This window comes from Halichoerus grypus, chromosome X, assembly GCF_964656455.1.
Source record: "Halichoerus grypus chromosome X, mHalGry1.hap1.1, whole genome shotgun sequence".
In the NCBI taxonomy this organism is placed as follows: Eukaryota; Metazoa; Chordata; class Mammalia; order Carnivora; family Phocidae; genus Halichoerus; species Halichoerus grypus.
Window position 1 is genome coordinate 88,401,227 of NC_135727.1, and position 19,863 is coordinate 88,421,089.

The following is a 19,863-nucleotide window of genomic DNA, read 5'->3' on the forward strand; positions in this document are numbered from 1 at the left end:
AAATATGCAAAATACCTGAAACATGGTAGGCCCTCAAAGAGCTTTTAGGATCTCTTCTGATACAGTAGTTAAAAAAACAAACAAAAAACCACGTAGGATTCCTCTATGAGGATTTTGGGAATTACATACATCAGGAAGTTCATCCAGAGCAACAAATCTAGGATACTTCTTTTGAGATGTAGGCTGCTAGAAAAAGCTATTTGATCCAAGTTAAAGTGAAGTTCAGAAACTAAGAGTCTCATTGGTATCCTCTACTAGGAGATATACCACTGGATTTTGAGAGAACTTCTGAAAAAAACACTAATTTTCAAACTTGCCTTAAAATAGGTAACCCAAAAGAAGATGGAAAACAAGAAAAGGAAAAGCTGCCTTCCTACCAATCTCAAATTCCAGAGAATAATGCCTGGCTCAGAACCTTTGGTCATAGCTACTCTACCATGGTGCTCACTAATATAATGGTGCATCTTTCCAGAACAGGCTGATGTTATTGGGGGGTACTTGAAGCTTTTACTGTGAAAGAAGGAGGGAGCCATTTTCCTTTTCCCAAATTGATACCAAACATCGGTTGTATGTGCCTTGTTGTCTTTATCTAAGGAGCCTGTGAAATGTGTGGAACAGCTTGGTGGCCCTGAGAAACCTGTTTTGCCTCTGAGGGAACTGGTCTCATGGTGCCTGGGCCTGTGGGTGCGCAGCGTCATTGACAAGTAAGCGATCTTCCCTCCTGGGCGGGTTTGATGCCTCAGTGGAAGGGAAGGGCATCCTGCCAAAAACAGGATTCTCACACAAGGAAACCAGCTCTGCAACGAAGGACCCTCCTCAGGATCCACAATCATCAAAAGTCATGAAGGACTGGTAAATAACAATTACTCTATTCCTTCACAAGGACTCCAAACAGTCATCTTTCCTCTGCCGCAGCCAGAATCAGTGCTGAATATATCAACATTGGGCCAAAAGAACAGGGGAAAGATCTCTGGGATGAAGAGCTTCTGAAACGGTGGGAGACAGGATGAGACAGTGGAGAGCTGTATCAGTGGAAAATGCAAGGGGAAGCAGACAGGACTGCTGGGGGCAGGCTAAGCGGGGTCAGCCTACACCGCAGACTTTCTGGGGTGTTGTCATCAATGAGCCCTGAGTTTCTACCTCATGTAACTACCTACCAGCTTTCAGATCCTGGGCAATTTCCACGATGTCCTTGATCTCAATATCCTCCTCCCTTGTGAAATGGGAATGACAGTATTTCCTTGAAGCATTTTTATTAGGACTAAATGAAACATCGATGAAGAGCCTAGTGTAGGGCCCATCATTATGTGCACTATTACTTCACATGAGCCTCAACATTTATTTCAACCCTGTCAGTAAATTGCTTTCATTTTATCTGTTCGATTATATAACTAGGTCTTATTCCCAAAGATACAGCTTTATTTTAATATATATTATGTAAATTATGGTACAAGTCCTGCACAGATCAAGTCATCAGGTGATGAATGGCTATCCGAAACACCACCCTGAATCCTGTTGTGCAGGAAGAACAGCGCCAGCCCTAGGACGGATCCACAAGAGTGAGTCAGACTTCACCCCTCAAACATCTCCCAGCTGACTAGCAGAGCTCGCACGGCAGCTGATACACACATGGTGCTGACACCGAGAGCACCTGCTAGAATAAGCGCGGTCTGGAGACAGAATGTTCTCCCTAACAGTGTCACTTTCAAACGATTAACTAATCGATTCAACAGATACGCAGCAATGCCTTTCCACTTGTATCAGAAATTGATCTGGATGGTGGATTGACAAAGACCAAGGAAACAGGGTCCTTGCCCTCAAGGGTGTCACAACGCAGCAAAGGAGACAGACATGTCCATTCCATCAACAGATGTGGTCTGGATGACTACAGTGTGTGCTCAGCTATGTTCTGGGCTGCTTCACATATATCAGTGGGCAAGAGACAAAGATCCCTAAGATCAAGGAGCTTCTATTCAAGCAGGAGTTATGATGGGGGGGTGGGGAGAGAAATAAGCAATAAGCGTAACAAAGAAGTAAATAACATAGTCTGGCAGGTGATAATTCAGGCCAAGGTAAAGGGGATCAGGAATATGGGGTGGGGTGGAAAGGGGGAGTGCACTTAGCAATATATAATAGGGGGTGGCGGGGGCTTGTAGACCTTCCTGAGGATCTAGCATTTGACTCTGACACATGAACAGAGGAGCACTAGAAATGGTTTAGGTGCTGACTGAGAAGTATGTACGGGGACAATGTCAGTGAAAAGGAGAGACACAGCAGTCAGGGAACTAGAGGGAGTGACCAAAGCAGCAGCAGAAGTCAAGGAGTGCTGCCTCTCGGAGAGAATGGAAGCACTCACCTGGACTTGAGATCCACTGAGCTTTGCGTTCACACCCTGGGTTGCACAGCTGTGCCATGACTCACAAAATGACAAAAGTAAAAGGCCTGTAGTCACCCTGTGATTCACTCATTACTCAAAGGGAAAAACTGGAGACGTACTCTTTGCTCCGATCACTTTGTATTGGGGAAGATTTTACTGAATTATCTAGTATAGATGCCCTACGGAGCCAGTTCTATGATGGAGGGAAAAACAGAGTATCTAAGATCCACAAAGAAGCAACGAATTGGGAGGACATGTGCAGAGTGATTTGAAAGACACAACCCACCCCACTTCCGCAAGTGAAAAGATATACGGAGATGCCTCTGTTCACCCATCTTTCATTTTATATCACTACTAAACCATGAACGGGTATGATAATCGCTGGCCGTTGATCCATGGAGCTTCCATCATACTCTTACACTCAAACAATATATTTTGAATCCTCCCTGGACACCAAGTTCCAGGCACTGGGCTGACTCAGGGAGAATAAGCATGTTTCAGGCTGGCGCCCAGCCTTTGACTTACTTACTTGCTTGCTTCCAAACATGCTGGCCAATCATTACAGAGCTCCTTGATTCGAGCGACGACAGAACTAGTGTCCAGGGATCCTGGAAAAGAAAAAATGAGGGGGGTAACTGAGTCCTAGTGTACGGGGAGCGTGAGCACCCATGGTCAGGAAAGCCTTTTCAGGCGAGGGGAGGTTAATGAGGTGGGTACTTTTAGAATCCCCATTTTACAGAGGAGAAATAATACAGCCCTAGAGATATTCCCTTGCTTCAGGCTGCAGAACTACTCGAGAGAGCCAGATTGAAATCCTAGGTCATTTGGTTTGCAAAACACCGTATTTTCTCTCATTGACTACTACTAAAATCACTTCACCTGACTGTTTCCCTTTACTAGATCCTGAAATCCTCTCAGGTATGTTGCGGTCACTCTCCTGAAAGCTGGTTCCAGCTGTGAGTGCTAAAAGGCTCTGGGAAGTTCTGTAACATTCTCTATCCCAGGTAACAGCTGTCTGGAGAGCTCCTCTCTCTTAGAATTGTAATCCACCATCTCACCTAAGTCAGGTGCTCGACGTCCCACGAAGATGCTTCTAATGTCACTGCGCTGTCACTTTCCAATCTGCCTGTTCCTGCCTACTCTAGAAAAAAGGCAGAAACATGTATCAGACTTGCTGGTCTCACAGCAGTTCCCCTCAGCATTAGAACATTCCACAGAAGCTATGTTCTCCTGGGTGCCTGGGTCTTCCCGGTAGTAAAAAAAAAAAAAAATGAGAAAGGAAGACGTCTGTACCACAGGAATGGCATGTACCGTGCATGTCAGCAACTCTCAACATACACGACATGTCTCAGAGAGAAAGGAAGAGGATTACCTTTGGAGTCACACAGACCAAGGTGTGAACCTCAGCTCCCTCACTTACTGTCTTACTTAAGCACATCTCAGCCTGTTTCTTAATCTGTTGAAGGAGATTCTGATACTCATTGTTCAGGTTTGTTGGTAGATAAATATTAAGTGCGTAAAACCAATCAGACCATCAATAGCTCAAAATCAATGCCTAGAGTGATGACAACACAGAATAACTTCTCTACCGCATCACTCAATTCCATTTTATGTGTGCAGAAGATACGGAACTTCGCGTTCTCAAGTAACATGCCCAGGTGACACACTTGACTGATGGCCGTGAGCTAGGCACTCAGGTGTTCTTTTCACTAGATTGTGAGGAGAAGAACATCCAGACGGAAAATACCTTTCTTTGAACCCAGTGACTCTTAGCAAACGAACACCTTACGTAACAAGTCAACTCTGAACATCATTAAAAAAAAGAAATTGACACAACAAACCAAAGCTCTTGATAAAAATAATCCTTTTGACAAGACACGGCGATGTTGGGAGAGCACAGGCTGTAGAGACATGAAGACTTGAAATCACATACAAACTCCACTCTAAGTCTTCTCTTCGATGAACTGCAAATAGTAACCTCCTCGTTAAGACTTAATGCGCTGTTAAACAGGATGCAGGGATCAACACAGGCCTTGGCACACAGACTCTACTGGCCAAATACCTCATGTCTTAACCTCATCCCTTCCCTTAAGACTCCAGGGAAAGTTCACGGTCAACCTTTGCAAGCAGAGGTTACATTTCCGCTATGAAAAGTTATTTTCTCTCTCTCCCATTTTTGGTTGGATTTTGATGGGTGGCAGTTACCGGTTGTGCCAGCCAGTTTTTGATGCACAACAAACCATCCAAAATGTAGTGACTCTAAACAACCAATTCTTTTGCTCACAATTCTGCAGGACAATAATTTCAGCTGGGCTTAGCTGAGAGGTCCTTTTGCTGTTCTCACAAGGCTTGCTTATGCATCTGTAGGCAGTGCCCCTGGCTCTGCTCTGGGGGCCGGATGGTCCACGACGGTCTCACCCACATTTCTGGCAATTGGTTCACTGTCAGCTGTGGTGGAGGGGATGCATGGGCCCTGGGTCTCTCATCATCCACCTAACCCACGCTTCTTCACATGGTTGTTCTCTTGTGTCAAGAGCAGCAAGAGAGGGCAAACCCTGGTGTGCAAGCACTTTTCAATTCTCTGCTTGCTTCACACTTGCTAGTGTTCCAGTGAACAAAGCAAATTCCATGGCCAAGGGCAATGAGGGAGGAGATACAGGCAGGCACAGTGCAAAATACAGTCGTTACTGTAACAGTCCACTGTTACAGTAGTTTGTGAAATGACCCTGTTCTTCATTAGAGAAATACTTAACTATGGGTGAACCAGACAGGAGAATGAAAGCTAGTCTCTCAAAAATGACTTTTACTCTTCCGTAGAAAAAGTCATAGCTATCTTGCCCTGTTATCAGTCTTCTAGGTGAATAATAAAATTATTTTATGAAATTCTGCCAAAAAAGACCAGTTTGAAATTTCCCTGGCATTGTACCATACCTGTAAATTGTGGATCCCCTCATCCAGAAATGTGCCATGACTCTGCCAGTAGGAATCCAGCCCGCACCTCTTTCCGTATCATAATGTTGCTATTCCTCTCCCTTCCAAAGAATATGCCCCCAGCAGAGACCTACTGCATAGGCATCATCTGATGGGGAAGTGATGGCCTAGACTAGGAAGCAGCCCCTCTGGTAAGACGAGGACAAACTCCGTGCTAACTGTAGACTTGTGATGTGGCTGGGGCCTGGTTGGGCCACTCCTCCCCGCAGTCACCAGCCCCACTTCCCAGCTTTGCTAGAGTTCCTCTTGATTCATCCAAGCCATCTTTCCAGGCTGAGTCCGAGCTCTATCATTTTCTACTCCAATGTCCTAACTATATTGTTCAGGATCCCTTGGTATTTTATTTACTGTGTGGTGGTTGATATTGCTACTGTGAAGGCCATCATTCCCCCATTATATTTTCTATGTGATTACTGCTGGCATTGCTGCTTTAAATATTAATACTTCCTTCTACCATTGAAGGGAATTCATTTTTACTCATTTCTTACGCTTTTCCCAAGAAGATATTCATATCATTTGGAAATAATGAAAATTTTGTCTTCTTTACTAAAACAATGTTTTTCTCTTTACAATCTCCTTACACTGGAAAGACCATCTAAAGCAAAAGTTAGTAATACTGGTGATAATAGGTACATTTGCCTAGATCCTGATTGTAATGGAATTTTTTCTAGTCGTTTAACATCATTTGTGTATTTGTATATTAGACACACTGAGGAATACAGCCTGCAAATATCTACGTTCCTACTCTGTTTTTAATTGCAGGCTGTCACATTCCATCAAATGTTCTTTGATCATCCATATACCATTAAAATATGGCCAACACTAGTAGTATCTCTAGTGGTTGAAGTCATTCTCTTTATGTCTCCACTTTATCATTTTCTTCTCATGCAACCGACACATTTTTGTCCTATTATCCTCTAGGTATTGCACGCGTCTGTTGCCACTGGGAACAGGATCGTTTTTATGAGCTATTCTGGGTAGACATGGAGGAGAGCAGACCCTGGGAAGCTGATCTCACTTGTTATTTAAGAATTGGGCTGTTGGGGCGCCTGGGTGCCTCTAGTCGGTTAAGTGTCCGACTCTTGATTTTGGCTCAGGTCATGATCTCAGGGTCTCATGGGGCTCTGCACTGGGCGTGGAACCTGCTTAAGATTCTCTCTCTCCCTCTCCCTCTGCCCCTCCCCTTCCCGCTCACATGCTCTCCTTCTCCCTCCCTCCCTCCCTCTCTCTCTCTCTAAAAAAAAAAAAAAGAAAAAAAAGTCCTTTGCACTTACATTTCAGATTCCACTTCCCTTTGATGAGGGATTATTTCACTGGAAAAGGGGTTTTCATGATCCTGGTTGCTTGATGCCAGCAGAGGGTCTGTGGGGAAGAGAGAGACAAAGATGCCTAGGCTGCAGTATGGCAAAAGTTAGGGGACATCAGAGGTCTTCTCCATAAGGCTACTGTTAGAGCAGGGAAACAGTAAGAAAAAATGAAAAGGTGAGGGAAGGCTTTTGCTTGTTAACTTTTTGGCTGTGATGGGCCACGTCCTGGCCAAGAGGACAGCATGACCAAACAGAGAGGTGGTGAGAGAGCACCAAGTGGCCTTGCCGGAGTCCCACACCAGGAGCCTCGTTAAGCATCAGACTGAGAAACATGAAGGGAGTTCTATAGGCATGTCTTCCAAAACCCGAAGCAGTACCTATCAATGAGAAAGAGAGAGAAGGGTGGAAGTGTGTGGAGGGTGAAGATTGTTGGGACTTTATCATAAAAGGCGACTTGGGTAGGTTCTGCAGCTGTTGGGTGAATAGGACTCCAAGTGCCAAGGGCTGAAAGAAGTAGGCGAGAAGTTTACTCTAGGAAACTGAGGAACAGAGGTTAGGTAAGAGGTCAATAGGGGTTCAAGAAAAGTGTTAAGTTATGGGCTGTGCCAACATGCCCAGCAAGGCCAAGAACCTGCCACCCCGAATCAAGGAAACCTCATTTAAAATGGAGTTGGGCGGCTAGCTGGGGGACCTCTCATGCCCTACCACTGCAGTTAACTGCAGACCCCAACAAGGACAAAGGGTGCCTGGCATTCCCCCCAGGAAGCAGCTTACTTTCCTACTCCAGCAGGAGGAAGGAAGAATTTCTCCTCGCCCAGCAACAAGCTCAGCCAACAGGAAAATACCACAACGGGGCCCGTGAGAAAAACGTCAGCACCTCGAACTGTCGCTCTCCTCCAATGGACTTTTCCTTCACAGCAATCTCTCCCAACTGCCTCCTTTTCCCTAGAGAAGAAGGTTCCTCTGGTCTGATCTCCAGACTGGCCTATGGGGTGCCATACTTTGCCTGCCCCAAACTGCAATTCCTCTGCTACACCCAAATCAACCCATTTTGCTGATAAACTATAACCGGCTGTTTTACCTTTTAGGTGGACAAACCTGTTCAAGAACTAAAAGGGTATGATATGACTCAGCAAAGACTAGGTACCATTTTGCCAAGAATACTGAGGATCATTTCGACAACCCCGGGCCCTCCTAAACATAAGGCGGTAGCATTCATTATGGGCAATGATGATGCCCTCGACCTTACCGCCTGTAAAATAAGGGTCTGTGTTTCATACAACGTGCCGGGGAGGATGAGGAGAAAGGTCTGGCCACGCCACAGCCAAGTGCAACTCAAGGGCCCACGTGGAAGCGATCTTGGCCCCGGTCACAATGCGGGAATTGACCTCCGCGTGGAAAGACATTTCCAGCCTGGGAGGTGCGGGGCGCCTGCGCAGTGGGCCCAAGGCGCCGCGCGCGCTGCGGGAGCCGCGAGACCCCCGCCCCCGCCCCTCGCCCTGCAACGTGAACGCGCACGTGAATCGGGAGGTGGACGCGGACGCGCACGCGAATGCGCCTCACCTCGCTCAACCCCCGGCCGGTGCCTGAAGGAGGGAGGGAGGGAGGGAGGCGCGCGCGGCAGCCGCGGGTGGGCGGTGTGCGGAGTGGCGGACCCGCTGGCGGCGGCGGCGGCGGCGGCGGCGGCGCGGGGGCGGAGCGGAGGCAGGGGGGCGGGCGCGGGGGCGGCGGCGCCTCGTCCACTCAGGCGGCTGCGTTCGGGACCCTCCGGCCCGCACGAGGGACGAACTGACTGACGTACCTCGCCCGCCCCCGCCCCCTCCTCATCTTCCCCTGGGCTTCCTGGGCTCCCGGGGCTCACTCCTGGAGCGCCTTCTCTCCCTGCACCTCTCCTCGGCCCTTTCTCTCCCAGGCACCTCAGGCGGCGGCGGCGGCGGCGGCGGCGGCGGCTACCGCGACCCCAGCAGCAGCAGCAGCAGCAGCGAGCGGCGGGAGCTGGCGGCCTCTGAGACGATGAAGTGCAAGCCGAACCAGACGCGCACCTACGACCCGGAGGGGTTCAAGAAGCGGGCGGCGTGCCTTTGCTTCCGGAGCGAGCGCGAGGACGAGGTGCTGTTAGTGAGTAGCAGTCGGTACCCGGACCGCTGGATCGTGCCGGGCGGGGGCGTGGAGCCCGAGGAGGAGCCGGGCGGTGCGGCAGTCCGAGAGGTGTACGAAGAGGCGGGAGTCAAGGGGAAGTTAGGCCGGCTCCTGGGCATTTTCGAACAGAACCAAGACCGCAAGCACAGAACCTACGTGTACGTACTGACTGTCACTGAGATTCTGGAGGATTGGGAAGATTCGGTTAGCATTGGGAGGAAGCGAGAGTGGTTCAAAATCGAAGATGCGATCAAGGTTCTCCAGTGCCACAAGCCCATGCATGCCGAATATCTGGAAAAACTAAAGCTGGGCGGTTCCCCAACCAGTGGAAACTCCGTGGCCCCGTCCGTGCCACAGAGCGATCCCTAGTATGTACCGCTCCTGCACAGACTTCTGCTTTCCGCCTACCTTAGAATAAATAGTGCCCGGAGCACCTCTCACTCCTTGTGCGGTCTCACGGGGAGGAGGGGGGCTTCTTTTGTTTCCTTGGCAGACCTCTGAATCACGCTTGCAAACTGTCTCAGTTGCCAGCCACTGTTTTCAGACAATTTGCACGTTTTTCAGATGCTTTGAAAATCGCTGCTTGGTAGCACTGTAACAGATTTCGGTAATCCTAAACCACATGGGTTTTTGGGTTTTTTTTAAGGTGCCTTAAGTGCTTGCCCAGCCTTTAGCGTGTGTGTACGTACACGTTGTGGTTTGTCTTATTACATTGCACACACGTGTGTGTGTGCACGTGTGCGTTTTGGTACCAATCTTGTGGTTTGTTTTGTAGTTGAACACCTTTAAAATCTGAACATCTTGGTTGTGTGGCTTCTTTAATTTTTTTTAACTTGCTTTCTCTTTCACTGCATTAGCTCTTGCTAGCAAGCCCTTCTGTGATGGGAATTGGTTTAAAGATAGTTATATATATTTATTTTTAAAAGTATTTAAGAAATTTTACATCTTGTGGTCTTTATGCACTGGGCAATAATTTTGTGTTCAGTAATGTGATCTAGTTTACCCTTTTCAGAAGTTTCTTTACTCATATGTACATTTTTGGATTTTCAAAAGAATTTTCACTAGTGGTATTTTGTTGCTGCTTATTTGAAATGGCCATTTCCCATATAGCCCGAAGGTAATTTAACAAAATATTACTTTATACAGTGAATATCTTCTTGGGAAAGTATTGTTAACCAAACACATCCCGATATGTACATACTATCAGGAAAACTGTATTCATAGAGTGCGATTTAGCATGTTCAACTTCCAACTCCATTGCCCCTTTCTTAATACCCTAGAACAACCATGGTTCTCTCAATATAAACTGGTTTTTGAAGGAACGTTATTTCATATATTTGAATGTAGTGACATTTCAGTTAACCTTCCTGACTACCAGTAATCATAGGAATGGAACTTACATGGTGATAATACCCCAATCCAGTGAGGTACCTTTCTTGATATTGAGCTTTTACAGACTTCTTAAACGGTCAGAACACCTGAACAGTCTCTCTTAAAGATTTAGGATAATCGTTTTGTGTCACAGGACAAACTTTTTTTTTATTAAAAGCTCTTGCATTTGCATCAATACTTGTTTGAAATAAGGAATCTTATCTAAAATGCATAGGTCTCTCTTCTCAAACTACCTTTATTCCCCAAGCCATGTCAGCAGTTAGGGAGAAGCAAAACCTCCTTTGTGAAGAGGGTATTGGGGTGGAAAGTTAATGCAATATGTAACACTTAAACATTTTTAAAACATTCCAATAGTAATTAATGAGTATAAAGTAGAAAATAATGGTTATTTAAAACATTTGTTAGTCAAAATAACCTGTTTTTAAACACAATTACTGCTAAAAATTTAAGTTACCCTTTCTTAGAAGTTATTATTTTACTGTTTTTTAACATACAGAGCAATGCATAAATCTTAACTGTACAGCTTAATCAATTTTTACATAGTGAATATATGTATGTAACCAGAATCCAGATCAGGAAATTAACAATACCTGTAACTCAAAAGCTATTGCATTTCTCCTCCTAATCAGTACTCTGCCTTTTTGTCTTTTAGGACTATAGAATAGTTCTGTTTTTGAACTTTATAGGTTGACTTTTAGAATGTATACTTTTTTGTGCTGCCCCCTTGTGCTCTTTGTTTATTTTACTCTTCAAAATACTCAAATATTTTTCTCCATTTGGTTTGCATTGTAATTCTACAAATTATTAATACGTTTATACGATTGCTGTTAAAAAGTGGGTTCTGTTGCACTTTCTAAAGAAATTTGGTGCCACTATTTTGGAAACAAACTTTGTTACAAATTTAAGCACAGATAAAGTACAGGTTTCAATTCACGAAACATTTTCTGTAGTAATGCTATCAAAGCAAACTAAAAAATGAGTGGGTTTTTAAAACCAGTGACAGTTTCATCATCTGAATTATATAGTTTGATCAAATATGTTTATTTAATATTTTTCTATTTTTCTCTTAAAAAGTGATATGTATTGAATATCTATTTGAGCACATTTAATTCCAAACAGTCTCACATCGACCCAAAGATACCTTTCCCCAATAACCCAATTATTCAGGAAGATTCTTAAATTCTATCTTAACAGAGCAGATATATTGGATTTTTATGTTAAAGGTATTTTTGTCGATAAAAATCCCTTCCACATGAAATGCTGCCACAAATATTTTGGAGACTTAACTTGTACTTGTTATTCTTGGAGGTGATACCGCATCATTTTACTTGGTTCTTAAGTATCTAACAAAGGCTTAGATGCACAGTATTCATATTAACCTATTATTAAGAATTATTAGCCTATAAATATGTTGTGGGCTTTTTTCCCTTCTTTTTTTTGACAGAAACATTTAGAATAAGTCATATTTTTCAGGACTGACTATCAGGTTCATTTAAGTAGTTTTTGTGAAATATTCTCTGGAGCCTAGCCTTGTCAGAATAGGTAAAAGTTTCAAGGCGATTCTTTTTTTTTCTCTTTAAGACCAGGAGTTTCAGGCCAAAACAGGTAACCAGAGACAGTATATAGAAAATTTCTATCACCTCAGCACTCCAAAGATTGATGCACAGTTGGGATTTTTTTCCTTCTAAGATTGTTAAAAAGTCACTTGTATGTTATTTGTTTGGTTTTTCAGCTCTTCCCTTGATAAAAAAGGGAAAGGACTATCCACAGATAATTAAGGTTTGCAGACATGCATCAGAAATTTATTTTCTGCATGTTTTATAAACAGCTTACATTTTCAGCTGGTCAGTAGTTTATTCTTGTTAAGGTATAAAGAAAAAACATTAGGGGTTAATATAGATACATAGGGAAACTCTAAATAATTGATGCTGTGTCTATAAAGTATATATTTTTTCAAGACAGATGTGTATGTATACACACACACACACACACACACACACACACACACACACACGGTATATTTGGCTGAGCAAGGGCTTTTACTTCCAGGCATCCCATGTGGGAGAGCCACCAGGCACTACCAGGGTTTTATCAGTATTTTCTTGGTAGTTGTCTCCTGATAAAATGTTATACTGTATTTAGCAGATTTTAAATGTTCATGGGCAAACAGCACTATGAGAACTGGAAAAGTCACTATGATAAGAGAAGTAAAACATGACATTTTTATGAGACAGAGTTTGGTGTGAAAGAAACTTCAGTTGGGGTTTTGAAGTCAGACAGACTTAGGGTTGAAAACCAGCTCCAGTTCTTGCTCACACTAACTTCAGCCAAGTTATCTAACTATCCGATGCTCAGGGGTTTTTTTAAATATAAAATTTGAGATAATAAAAATAGATACTTTATAAACTCCAATGAGAAGTCTTTCCTGACCACTGGGTTAAGATATTTTCTTCTGTGTGTGTCACGGTTCTCACAATTTACTTATCTGTATGGTTGTGCGGCTAGACCACAGACTCTTTGATGGGTGGGGACTAGCCTGAATTATTTCCGTAAGCCTAGAGTCCAGAACATGGTGTTTAGAATTTTTTATGTCTTACGTGACCAATCTTTTTTTGCAAAACTTGTATCACTGCTTTCCTGACTTTTTTGTTTCATAATATAACCTGTAACTCCCTCAGCTTCTGATCCACTCTTAAATTGCATCTGCATTAGATAATTCCATGAAGGCTTTCCAAATGCAAAGTGAATGATGCAGATAGGCCTTTTGTAAATTTGTCAATTGGAGGAATTGTTAAATTGGTATATAAGCCTGCTAATTATATGTTGGTTTGATTTTCTAGATGAACAGCAAAGATTTTCAGGATTGCTTTGAAAGAATCTTCGATGTGAACCATTGATCAGTGGAATTTTCAAGCGGAGGTGAGCGTTTCCATGTTTCCAACGAGACAGCTCATCTGATTTTCCTCCGACATCTTGGGACACTCCTTACCTGTCTATTCCACTGACTCCTCTTGCCCTGGTTGTTATACTGTTGTACATGAACAGACTCTTACTTTAACACCTATAGCCTTTTGTTGTGCTTTTTTGATGTGTCTGCCTTCTCCATTAGACTGTGATATCCTTGAGAGCAAGGACCACCTTTCCTTACTCTTTGCATATTCTGTATTTGAAACACCACTTGAAATATGATTGACATCACTGAAGGTTCTTTGATTCAATTCATATTTTGTAATCACCATGTGGCAAAACATTCCCCTTTTAATCTGGTGCTAGTAGAATATATGCTGTCTAGGCACCATGTATGTGGTTTTTCTGTATCAGGTGTTTCAGAAACTTTTCAAGGCAGTTGTAAGATGTTCAAGGACGAGAATTATTACTCATATTTCTGTGTCATACCACACAGTGGCTAGCACCATTTTGAGATTAGCCCATCACATAGGGCAATATTTTGTAGAATCAGTCCTTTGTGTAACAACTTCAGTATTTTTGTACTGTTGTTACTTTGCTGAAAACTTTGTTCAAAAAATATCACTTGCTATAAAACTAACTATAAAATAAATACAATGAACGCAAGATAATATTGTGAATTTTTATAAAAATAAGTTTTAAGATGATATACAAATGATATATTTAATGTTTTTGCAATGCCCTAAGCACTTCTTTCATGTAATCTTAACATCCCTTTGAAGAAGATTGTTTTTCTCATTTTATAGGTTCAGTATACTGTATTATTTGATGCCAGAGCCAACAAAAACTGCAATACATGCAGTTTCCAAAGTTAATTACACCACTTACTTTGCCTAGGTTTCTTTTGCGTCTCTTACTGATTCAGTTGGCCAATTTTCAAGCCCTTTTCCAACACACTCAGCTGGCTTCTCGTTCCACCTGGTTTCTGCATGTGAGAATGTGGAGGACTGAGAGACAGCTAAATTGTTGTCACTGAGAAAAGGCATTGAAGAAAAAAACTTCTGTGAGGGGGGAAGAGAGGACTTGGGTCAGCTATCTCCAGGAGAGCAACTTTGACAAAGATGTTTAGAGATAATTTTATGGAGTTTTGCCATGGGGTTTGTAATGGCAGCACTCTTACCCAGCTTCCTGCAAAGGCCTCAAAGTGGCTTTAGTATGGTAGTTTTCTTTCCTTTGCATTTATAAAAGCAATTACATCAGAAACACCATGAGTTCCACTTTAGGTGTTATACCCTTTCTCATGGTACCAGTGAAATATAGTAACTGTTAACTCAATCCTTACAGAATTTGAAATCACACGTCTCCCAATTTATTGGGTTTTTTTTTTTTTAGATGTGATATGGTACTGTGGTTATGTTTTTTTAAATCCTTATCTTTTAGAGAAATGTACTGTAAATTTTACAGATGAAATGATATGCTACTGGTATTTGCTTCAAAATAATCTGAGGGTGGGGTAGGTGAGCATATAGATGAAATAAGATTGGTGATAAACTGATAATTTTTGAAGCCATGTAACAGATATTTGGGAGTTCGTTATACTATTCTCTATACTTTTCTATGTATTTGAAATTTTCCATAATAAAAATTGAAAAATAGTTCTTCATTGTTTATTTGTAGGCCCTTGCTATCCCTAAGACTTAAGTAGGGAAGGCTGGTTAGAAGACACATCTACAGCCCAGACAGACACACTCACACCTCCTCTCCAAAAACCTAGGTTTTGTTCCTGAGCTAAACATACTGGCAGACTTGCTCTTCCCTTAATGTGAATTACTTCCTTGAAAGTCTCTCAGTTCCACATGCAAAAAGGACTTTTAGCCTCCTCAGCATGCCAAACATGATCAGAAAACTTTGAACCCCAATGGTGGACATAAACTTAGGTTCCAGATGAGACAGCACTCCCATTCTACAATGTATCTTTAAAAAAATTAAATTTTTTTTCTGATTAGAAAATTAATTTAGCTTAATTTCAGAAAATTTGGAAAAGTCCCTCCAAGGTAAATGAATAAAAAATCACACATGATCCCCCTACTCAGAATAGCCGTATTTGAAAAATATATATGTCTATTATACATATTCCAGCCTTTTTCTTTTCAAATGTAACTATATGTTACCGAAGCAGATAGCACAAGTGAGCCCCCCTCCACCAGAATATTTTCAAAAATGCATGACCCCTTTTATTGTTGAGCATTCACCACATAGGTACCTTGTTGTTCCTCAGAATTTTTTAAGCTAATGCTCAGGGCCATTATGGAATTTTTGCTACTTCTGTCCTGCACGAGTGTGGCAGACATAGCACAAAGCTTGGGTCTGAAATCCAGACCATGCCTTGTACTCACTAACTCCAGATGCAGGACAGAATAACCCTGTTTTGTTTCTGGTTTTTTGTTTCCTAATTCCAACACAAACTTTCTACTCGCCAAGCTGGTGGGAGTCGGGGCATCGATTCAGAGGAGGTGCCCCTTTAATAAATCACACAGTTGCAATATACTGGCTAAAAGGAGGCCTGCTAACTTTCTTGTTTTTCACAAAGTTCCTTCCGTCTTCTCTGGATCCTCAGCAAGCTACCATATCACTATCTCTCTGTAGCCTCTGATCCTCATTAGGTTACTGCTCCTCTGGGCACCGTAGTTTTCAACTGGTAAACAAGGACACCACTACTCTGGACTTGGAATGGAATCCTGTTCTCCCTCTTCTACCTTTTTACTCCAGAATGTGCCCTCATGTTTCCCTAATTCCCTACAACACACAAGAGACCAGACTATAACTTTTAATAAGATTTTACTGACGATTACCAGGTTAGGTGAGGCAAATGTAATACAAAAAACAATTCACAACTATTTCACAGGTCATATATTTTCTAGGTTCCAATGCTAGACTGGTTCCCTAGCACAGGGCTGACTCCAAATGGCCTAGGGACATCCTTCCATCCCCTATTCCCCATCACTACCAAGAGCTGAGAGTACAGTTTCAAATCTTGTACAAAGTGATTCCCATACCCATGGAGAAGGGAAAGCTTTTCCTGCAACTCAATCTCCAAACAGTACTTAAGGTATCTCAAGTTTATAGTTCCAGAATCAAAGATGTGAACCTGAAATTAATGGAATGGATCAAAGGGCTAGAATGTGATGGGTTGGGGATAGAAATTCAGTTCTGCATTATTCCAAAAGTTCAGATTAAGCCACTGCTCTTCATTAGTACAGTAGTCCCCCCATCACCCATGGTTTTGCTTTCTAAAGTTTTATTTACCCACAGTCAACCATGTTCCAGGAACAGATCCTTTTGACCTATCATCAGAAGGTCAATAGTAGCCTAATGCTATATCACAATGCCTGCATAAGTCAACTCACTTGATCTCATCATGTAGGCATTTTATCACATGTGATTTCACATCATCACAAGAAGTGTGAGTACAGTACAATAAGGTATTTTGACAGACCACATTCACATGTTATTACAGTATATTGTTATAATTCTTGTATTTTAATATCAGTTATTGTTCATCTCTTTTTTTTTAAGATTTTATTTATTTATTTGACAGAGAGAGACACAGCGAGAGAGGGAACACAAGCAGGGGGAGTGGGAGAGGGAGAAGCAGGCTTCCCATGGATCAGGGAGCCCGATGCAGGGGGAGTGGGAGAGGGAGAAGTAGGCTTCCCGCGGAGTAGGGAGCCCGATGCGGGGCTCGATCCCAGGACCCCGGGATCATGACCTGAGCCGAAGGCAGACGCTTAACGACTGAGCCACCCAGGCGCCCTATTGTTCATCTCTTACTGTGCCTAATTTATAAATTAAACTTTATCATTTGTATGTATGTATAGGAAAAAACATAGTATATGTAGGGTTTGGTACTATGCATGGTTTCAGGCATCTACTTGGGGGTCTTGGAACATATCCCCTGTGGATAAGGAGGGATTACTGTACCTGTTTTCGCTAAATGAAAGAAATCTTGAGAATTTTTGCTTTTGCCAAAAAAGCAAAAATAGTGTTCAATGTTTGTTTTGCAGCAACATTTTATAGGGCAGTGTGCACCCCAGCAGTGAGAGTGGCCCCACCAAGTTCCTTCCCCACTATACTCAGCATTTCTGCATCAAGCCATGATAGCTTTGAACTGTGTCTGTGAGCATCTGTACTTCATTTCCATTGCATTTATTAGCAAGATGTGACTTAAGGTATCAGAAAAACCCAAGAGAGGTTATTTTTTGGGTCTGGGAACACTCAAAAATTTTTCCATACAAATTAATGGTAATTGCTTCTCCACTCTCTGCCAGCTTATGAAAGGTTTCATAGGAATGCTCTACTTTCAGATAGTGGGGGAAACTTATATATGGTACCCGCAATGGCATCTGTCTCCCTAGTGGACATCTTAGGAATTAGCCCAATCCTGGATGTATTCTATTTGGAGCAAAGAAACCTTTCCCAGTAACACTGTGCTACCCAAGAACACCCCACTCTCCAAATTTATTTAGAATTATCTTTTTCTAATCCTGAATTAAATATTAATGTGTTTTCTATATAGGAAGAAAGATTCTCTATCATGTTCCAACCCCTAAAATTTTTAGTTCAAGTTGTGTTTTTTCGTCTAATCTGGTAGATAAATAGAAAAGTATTTGCATTTATCTAGTACCTCCATCCTTACAAACGAGCTTTAGCTGTGATAAACCAAACTATTCAGAACTATTAGAACTTTAGGCCAAGAATTTTGTTACCTCTAGAGGTACATGAATTGGGCAAACCAGACATGGCCCCTGTCTTCATGGAGCTCTCACTGTATTGGGGAGACAGATAATAAAACAAGAAATCCCAACAAAATGTGCCAAGTGTTTTTATGATAGTGGGGATTGAGTGGGCTCTGCCAGCACATAGTGGGGGAAACTAACCTAGTTTAGTTGGGTTGGGGGAAGATTCTCAGAGGAAATGCCATGTAACATGACACCTGAAGGATGAATAGGACTTAGCTAGGAGAAATAGTTAGGGTGGGAGTGTTCAAGAAAGAGGGAAGAGCAGATATGAGGTTCTGGAAGCTAGATAAAAATATGGTGCTTTTAGGAATAGGAACTTGCTCATTATATCTAGAACATAATCCGAAGGTGCAGAGAAGAAGAAAGGATCTTCTAGAGATGAAGCCAGTGGGGTAAGGAAAAGCCAGATTATAGAGGGACTGATGCAACCTTTTCAGGGATTTGAGGAGAGGAGACATGACATTAATTTGTCTGAAGAGTAGAAGATTATTTGAAAGGGAGAGAAGGTTGTGGTGATAGTCCAGGTGAGAAATGATGGTGACCTGAACAAGCGTGTTGACCATGTTGATAGAAGTGAATACATTTTAGAAATATATAGGGTTTAAAGTGGCATAAGGTGATTAATTGGATGTTGGGAATGAAAGAGAGGTGGATATCTTTGATATATCTCACTGGAGCAACAGTTGATGATACCATTCCCTGGGGCTGAGAAGAAGATGAGATTAATTTTATAACTGTTAGTTTCTGGTAACCAAAGATATTAACTTGGAGATGTCCAAAAGGCCAGAATGAACAGGAGGTGGAGGTTTTGGAGTCATCAGCAGATGGGCAGTAGATGAAGAGGTAGGTATACACAAAGTCATCTAGAAGAGACTGTAGAGAGAGGACCGTGAAGATCTCCCTGAGGAGTATCAACATTTAAGGATGGTTGCAGGACTTCCAGAATGGTTTGTAAGGATCTTGGTGGACCCATCTCCCTGTGAAATACCATTTAATTGGTGACAATTACACACACACACACACACACACTTAAAGTTCCTGGAAATTGTCATAGGGCACACAGCAAATGAATAAATAATTGTTCAAGAAAAAATACTAAATCTCTATAAAAATTGTGAGAATCAGTGACATTTGAGCAATGCCATCTCCCCCAGCTCCATCTAACAAGCTCTACTCAAGATATGGATGTGCCCCAGAAGATGGGGGCTCCCTAGGGCTATGCCTTCACCCCAGGAGGAGAATGCCACCAGTGTCTCTATTCCCCTGCAGCCCCATGTTGCAGAAGTGCTATTCTAAGCAAGCCTGGGCTAGAGGACTAACTCTCAATTACAGAGTGAGGTCTCAGCCTTAGGCATGACAGGCCAAGAATAGTGAGATCCCACTCTCCTCTACCTCAGCACCTTTGTAGGGCAAAGTTTCTACATGGAGACAGGCAAGCTAAAATAACCAGGGACTACCTTCTCCCCGCAGTGTCCAGTGGGGTGTTACTGCAGGAGAAGTGGCCTCTAATACCCACCCTCTGTTCCAGTACAGTTGTCTGGAGTTTCTGCCCAGGTGGAGAGGCAAGCCATGAGAACTAAGCACAGCAGCTTTGCTTGTAGGGACTGAATTTATTTGGAAAGGAACCTAGAAAAATTCATGCCTAAGAGCATTGTTGAAAACAATGGGAATCTTAATGGTGAGCAATTAAGAAGGGCCTGGTAGTTTCAGGATACTAGTAGCAACAAGGGAACAATACTATAAAACAACTAAATTAACATACATCTAAAGACCACTCCACCAAAGAACAACAAAATATTCATTCCTGTCAAGTAGATGGAACCTTCTCCAAAAGAGACCATAATGCTAGGCTATAAACATGCCTCAATGGATTTTAAAAGATTGAAATTAAACAAATTATGTTCTCTGACCAAAATGGAATTAAATTAGAAATCAACAATAGAAATGTAGG

At 42.6% G+C, this 19,863-nt stretch overlaps 2 protein-coding genes across 3 annotated transcripts in view; one reads left to right on the plus strand and one right to left on the minus strand.

The window, feature by feature from the left end:
- LOC118548679 (centromere protein V-like protein 3) overlaps positions 1 to 19,863 on the minus strand; it is a 241,896-nt gene that overhangs the window by 170,825 nt on the left and 51,208 nt on the right. Inside the window, exons 3-5 of the mRNA XM_078064037.1 lie at positions 6,643 to 6,730; positions 3,436 to 3,518; positions 2,907 to 2,985 (exon numbers count right to left, since the gene is read on the minus strand). The gene's annotated coding sequence lies outside the window, so the exon portion shown is untranslated. The remainder of the gene's footprint in view (positions 1 to 2,906; positions 2,986 to 3,435; positions 3,519 to 6,642; positions 6,731 to 19,863) is intronic.
- On the plus strand, positions 8,412 to 14,768 carry NUDT11 (nudix hydrolase 11). Of its 2 annotated transcripts, XM_036112666.2 has the most exons (2): positions 8,412 to 9,182; positions 13,047 to 14,768. In XM_036112666.2, coding segments are annotated over exons 1-2 (495 nt in total). In that variant the 5' UTR covers positions 8,412 to 8,688; the 3' UTR covers positions 13,048 to 14,768. The 2 variants fall into 2 exon arrangements, with proteins under 2 accessions (XP_035968559.1, XP_035968560.1); XM_036112667.2 differs by lacking the exon at positions 13,047 to 14,768 and having other exon boundaries at positions 8,412 to 9,695.

Bases quoted from the DNA above. Each gene is read 5' to 3' on its own strand.
- NUDT11 (XM_036112666.2), top strand. From the start codon at position 8,689: ATGAAGTGCAAGCCGAACCAGACGCGCACCTACGACCCGGAGGGGTTC.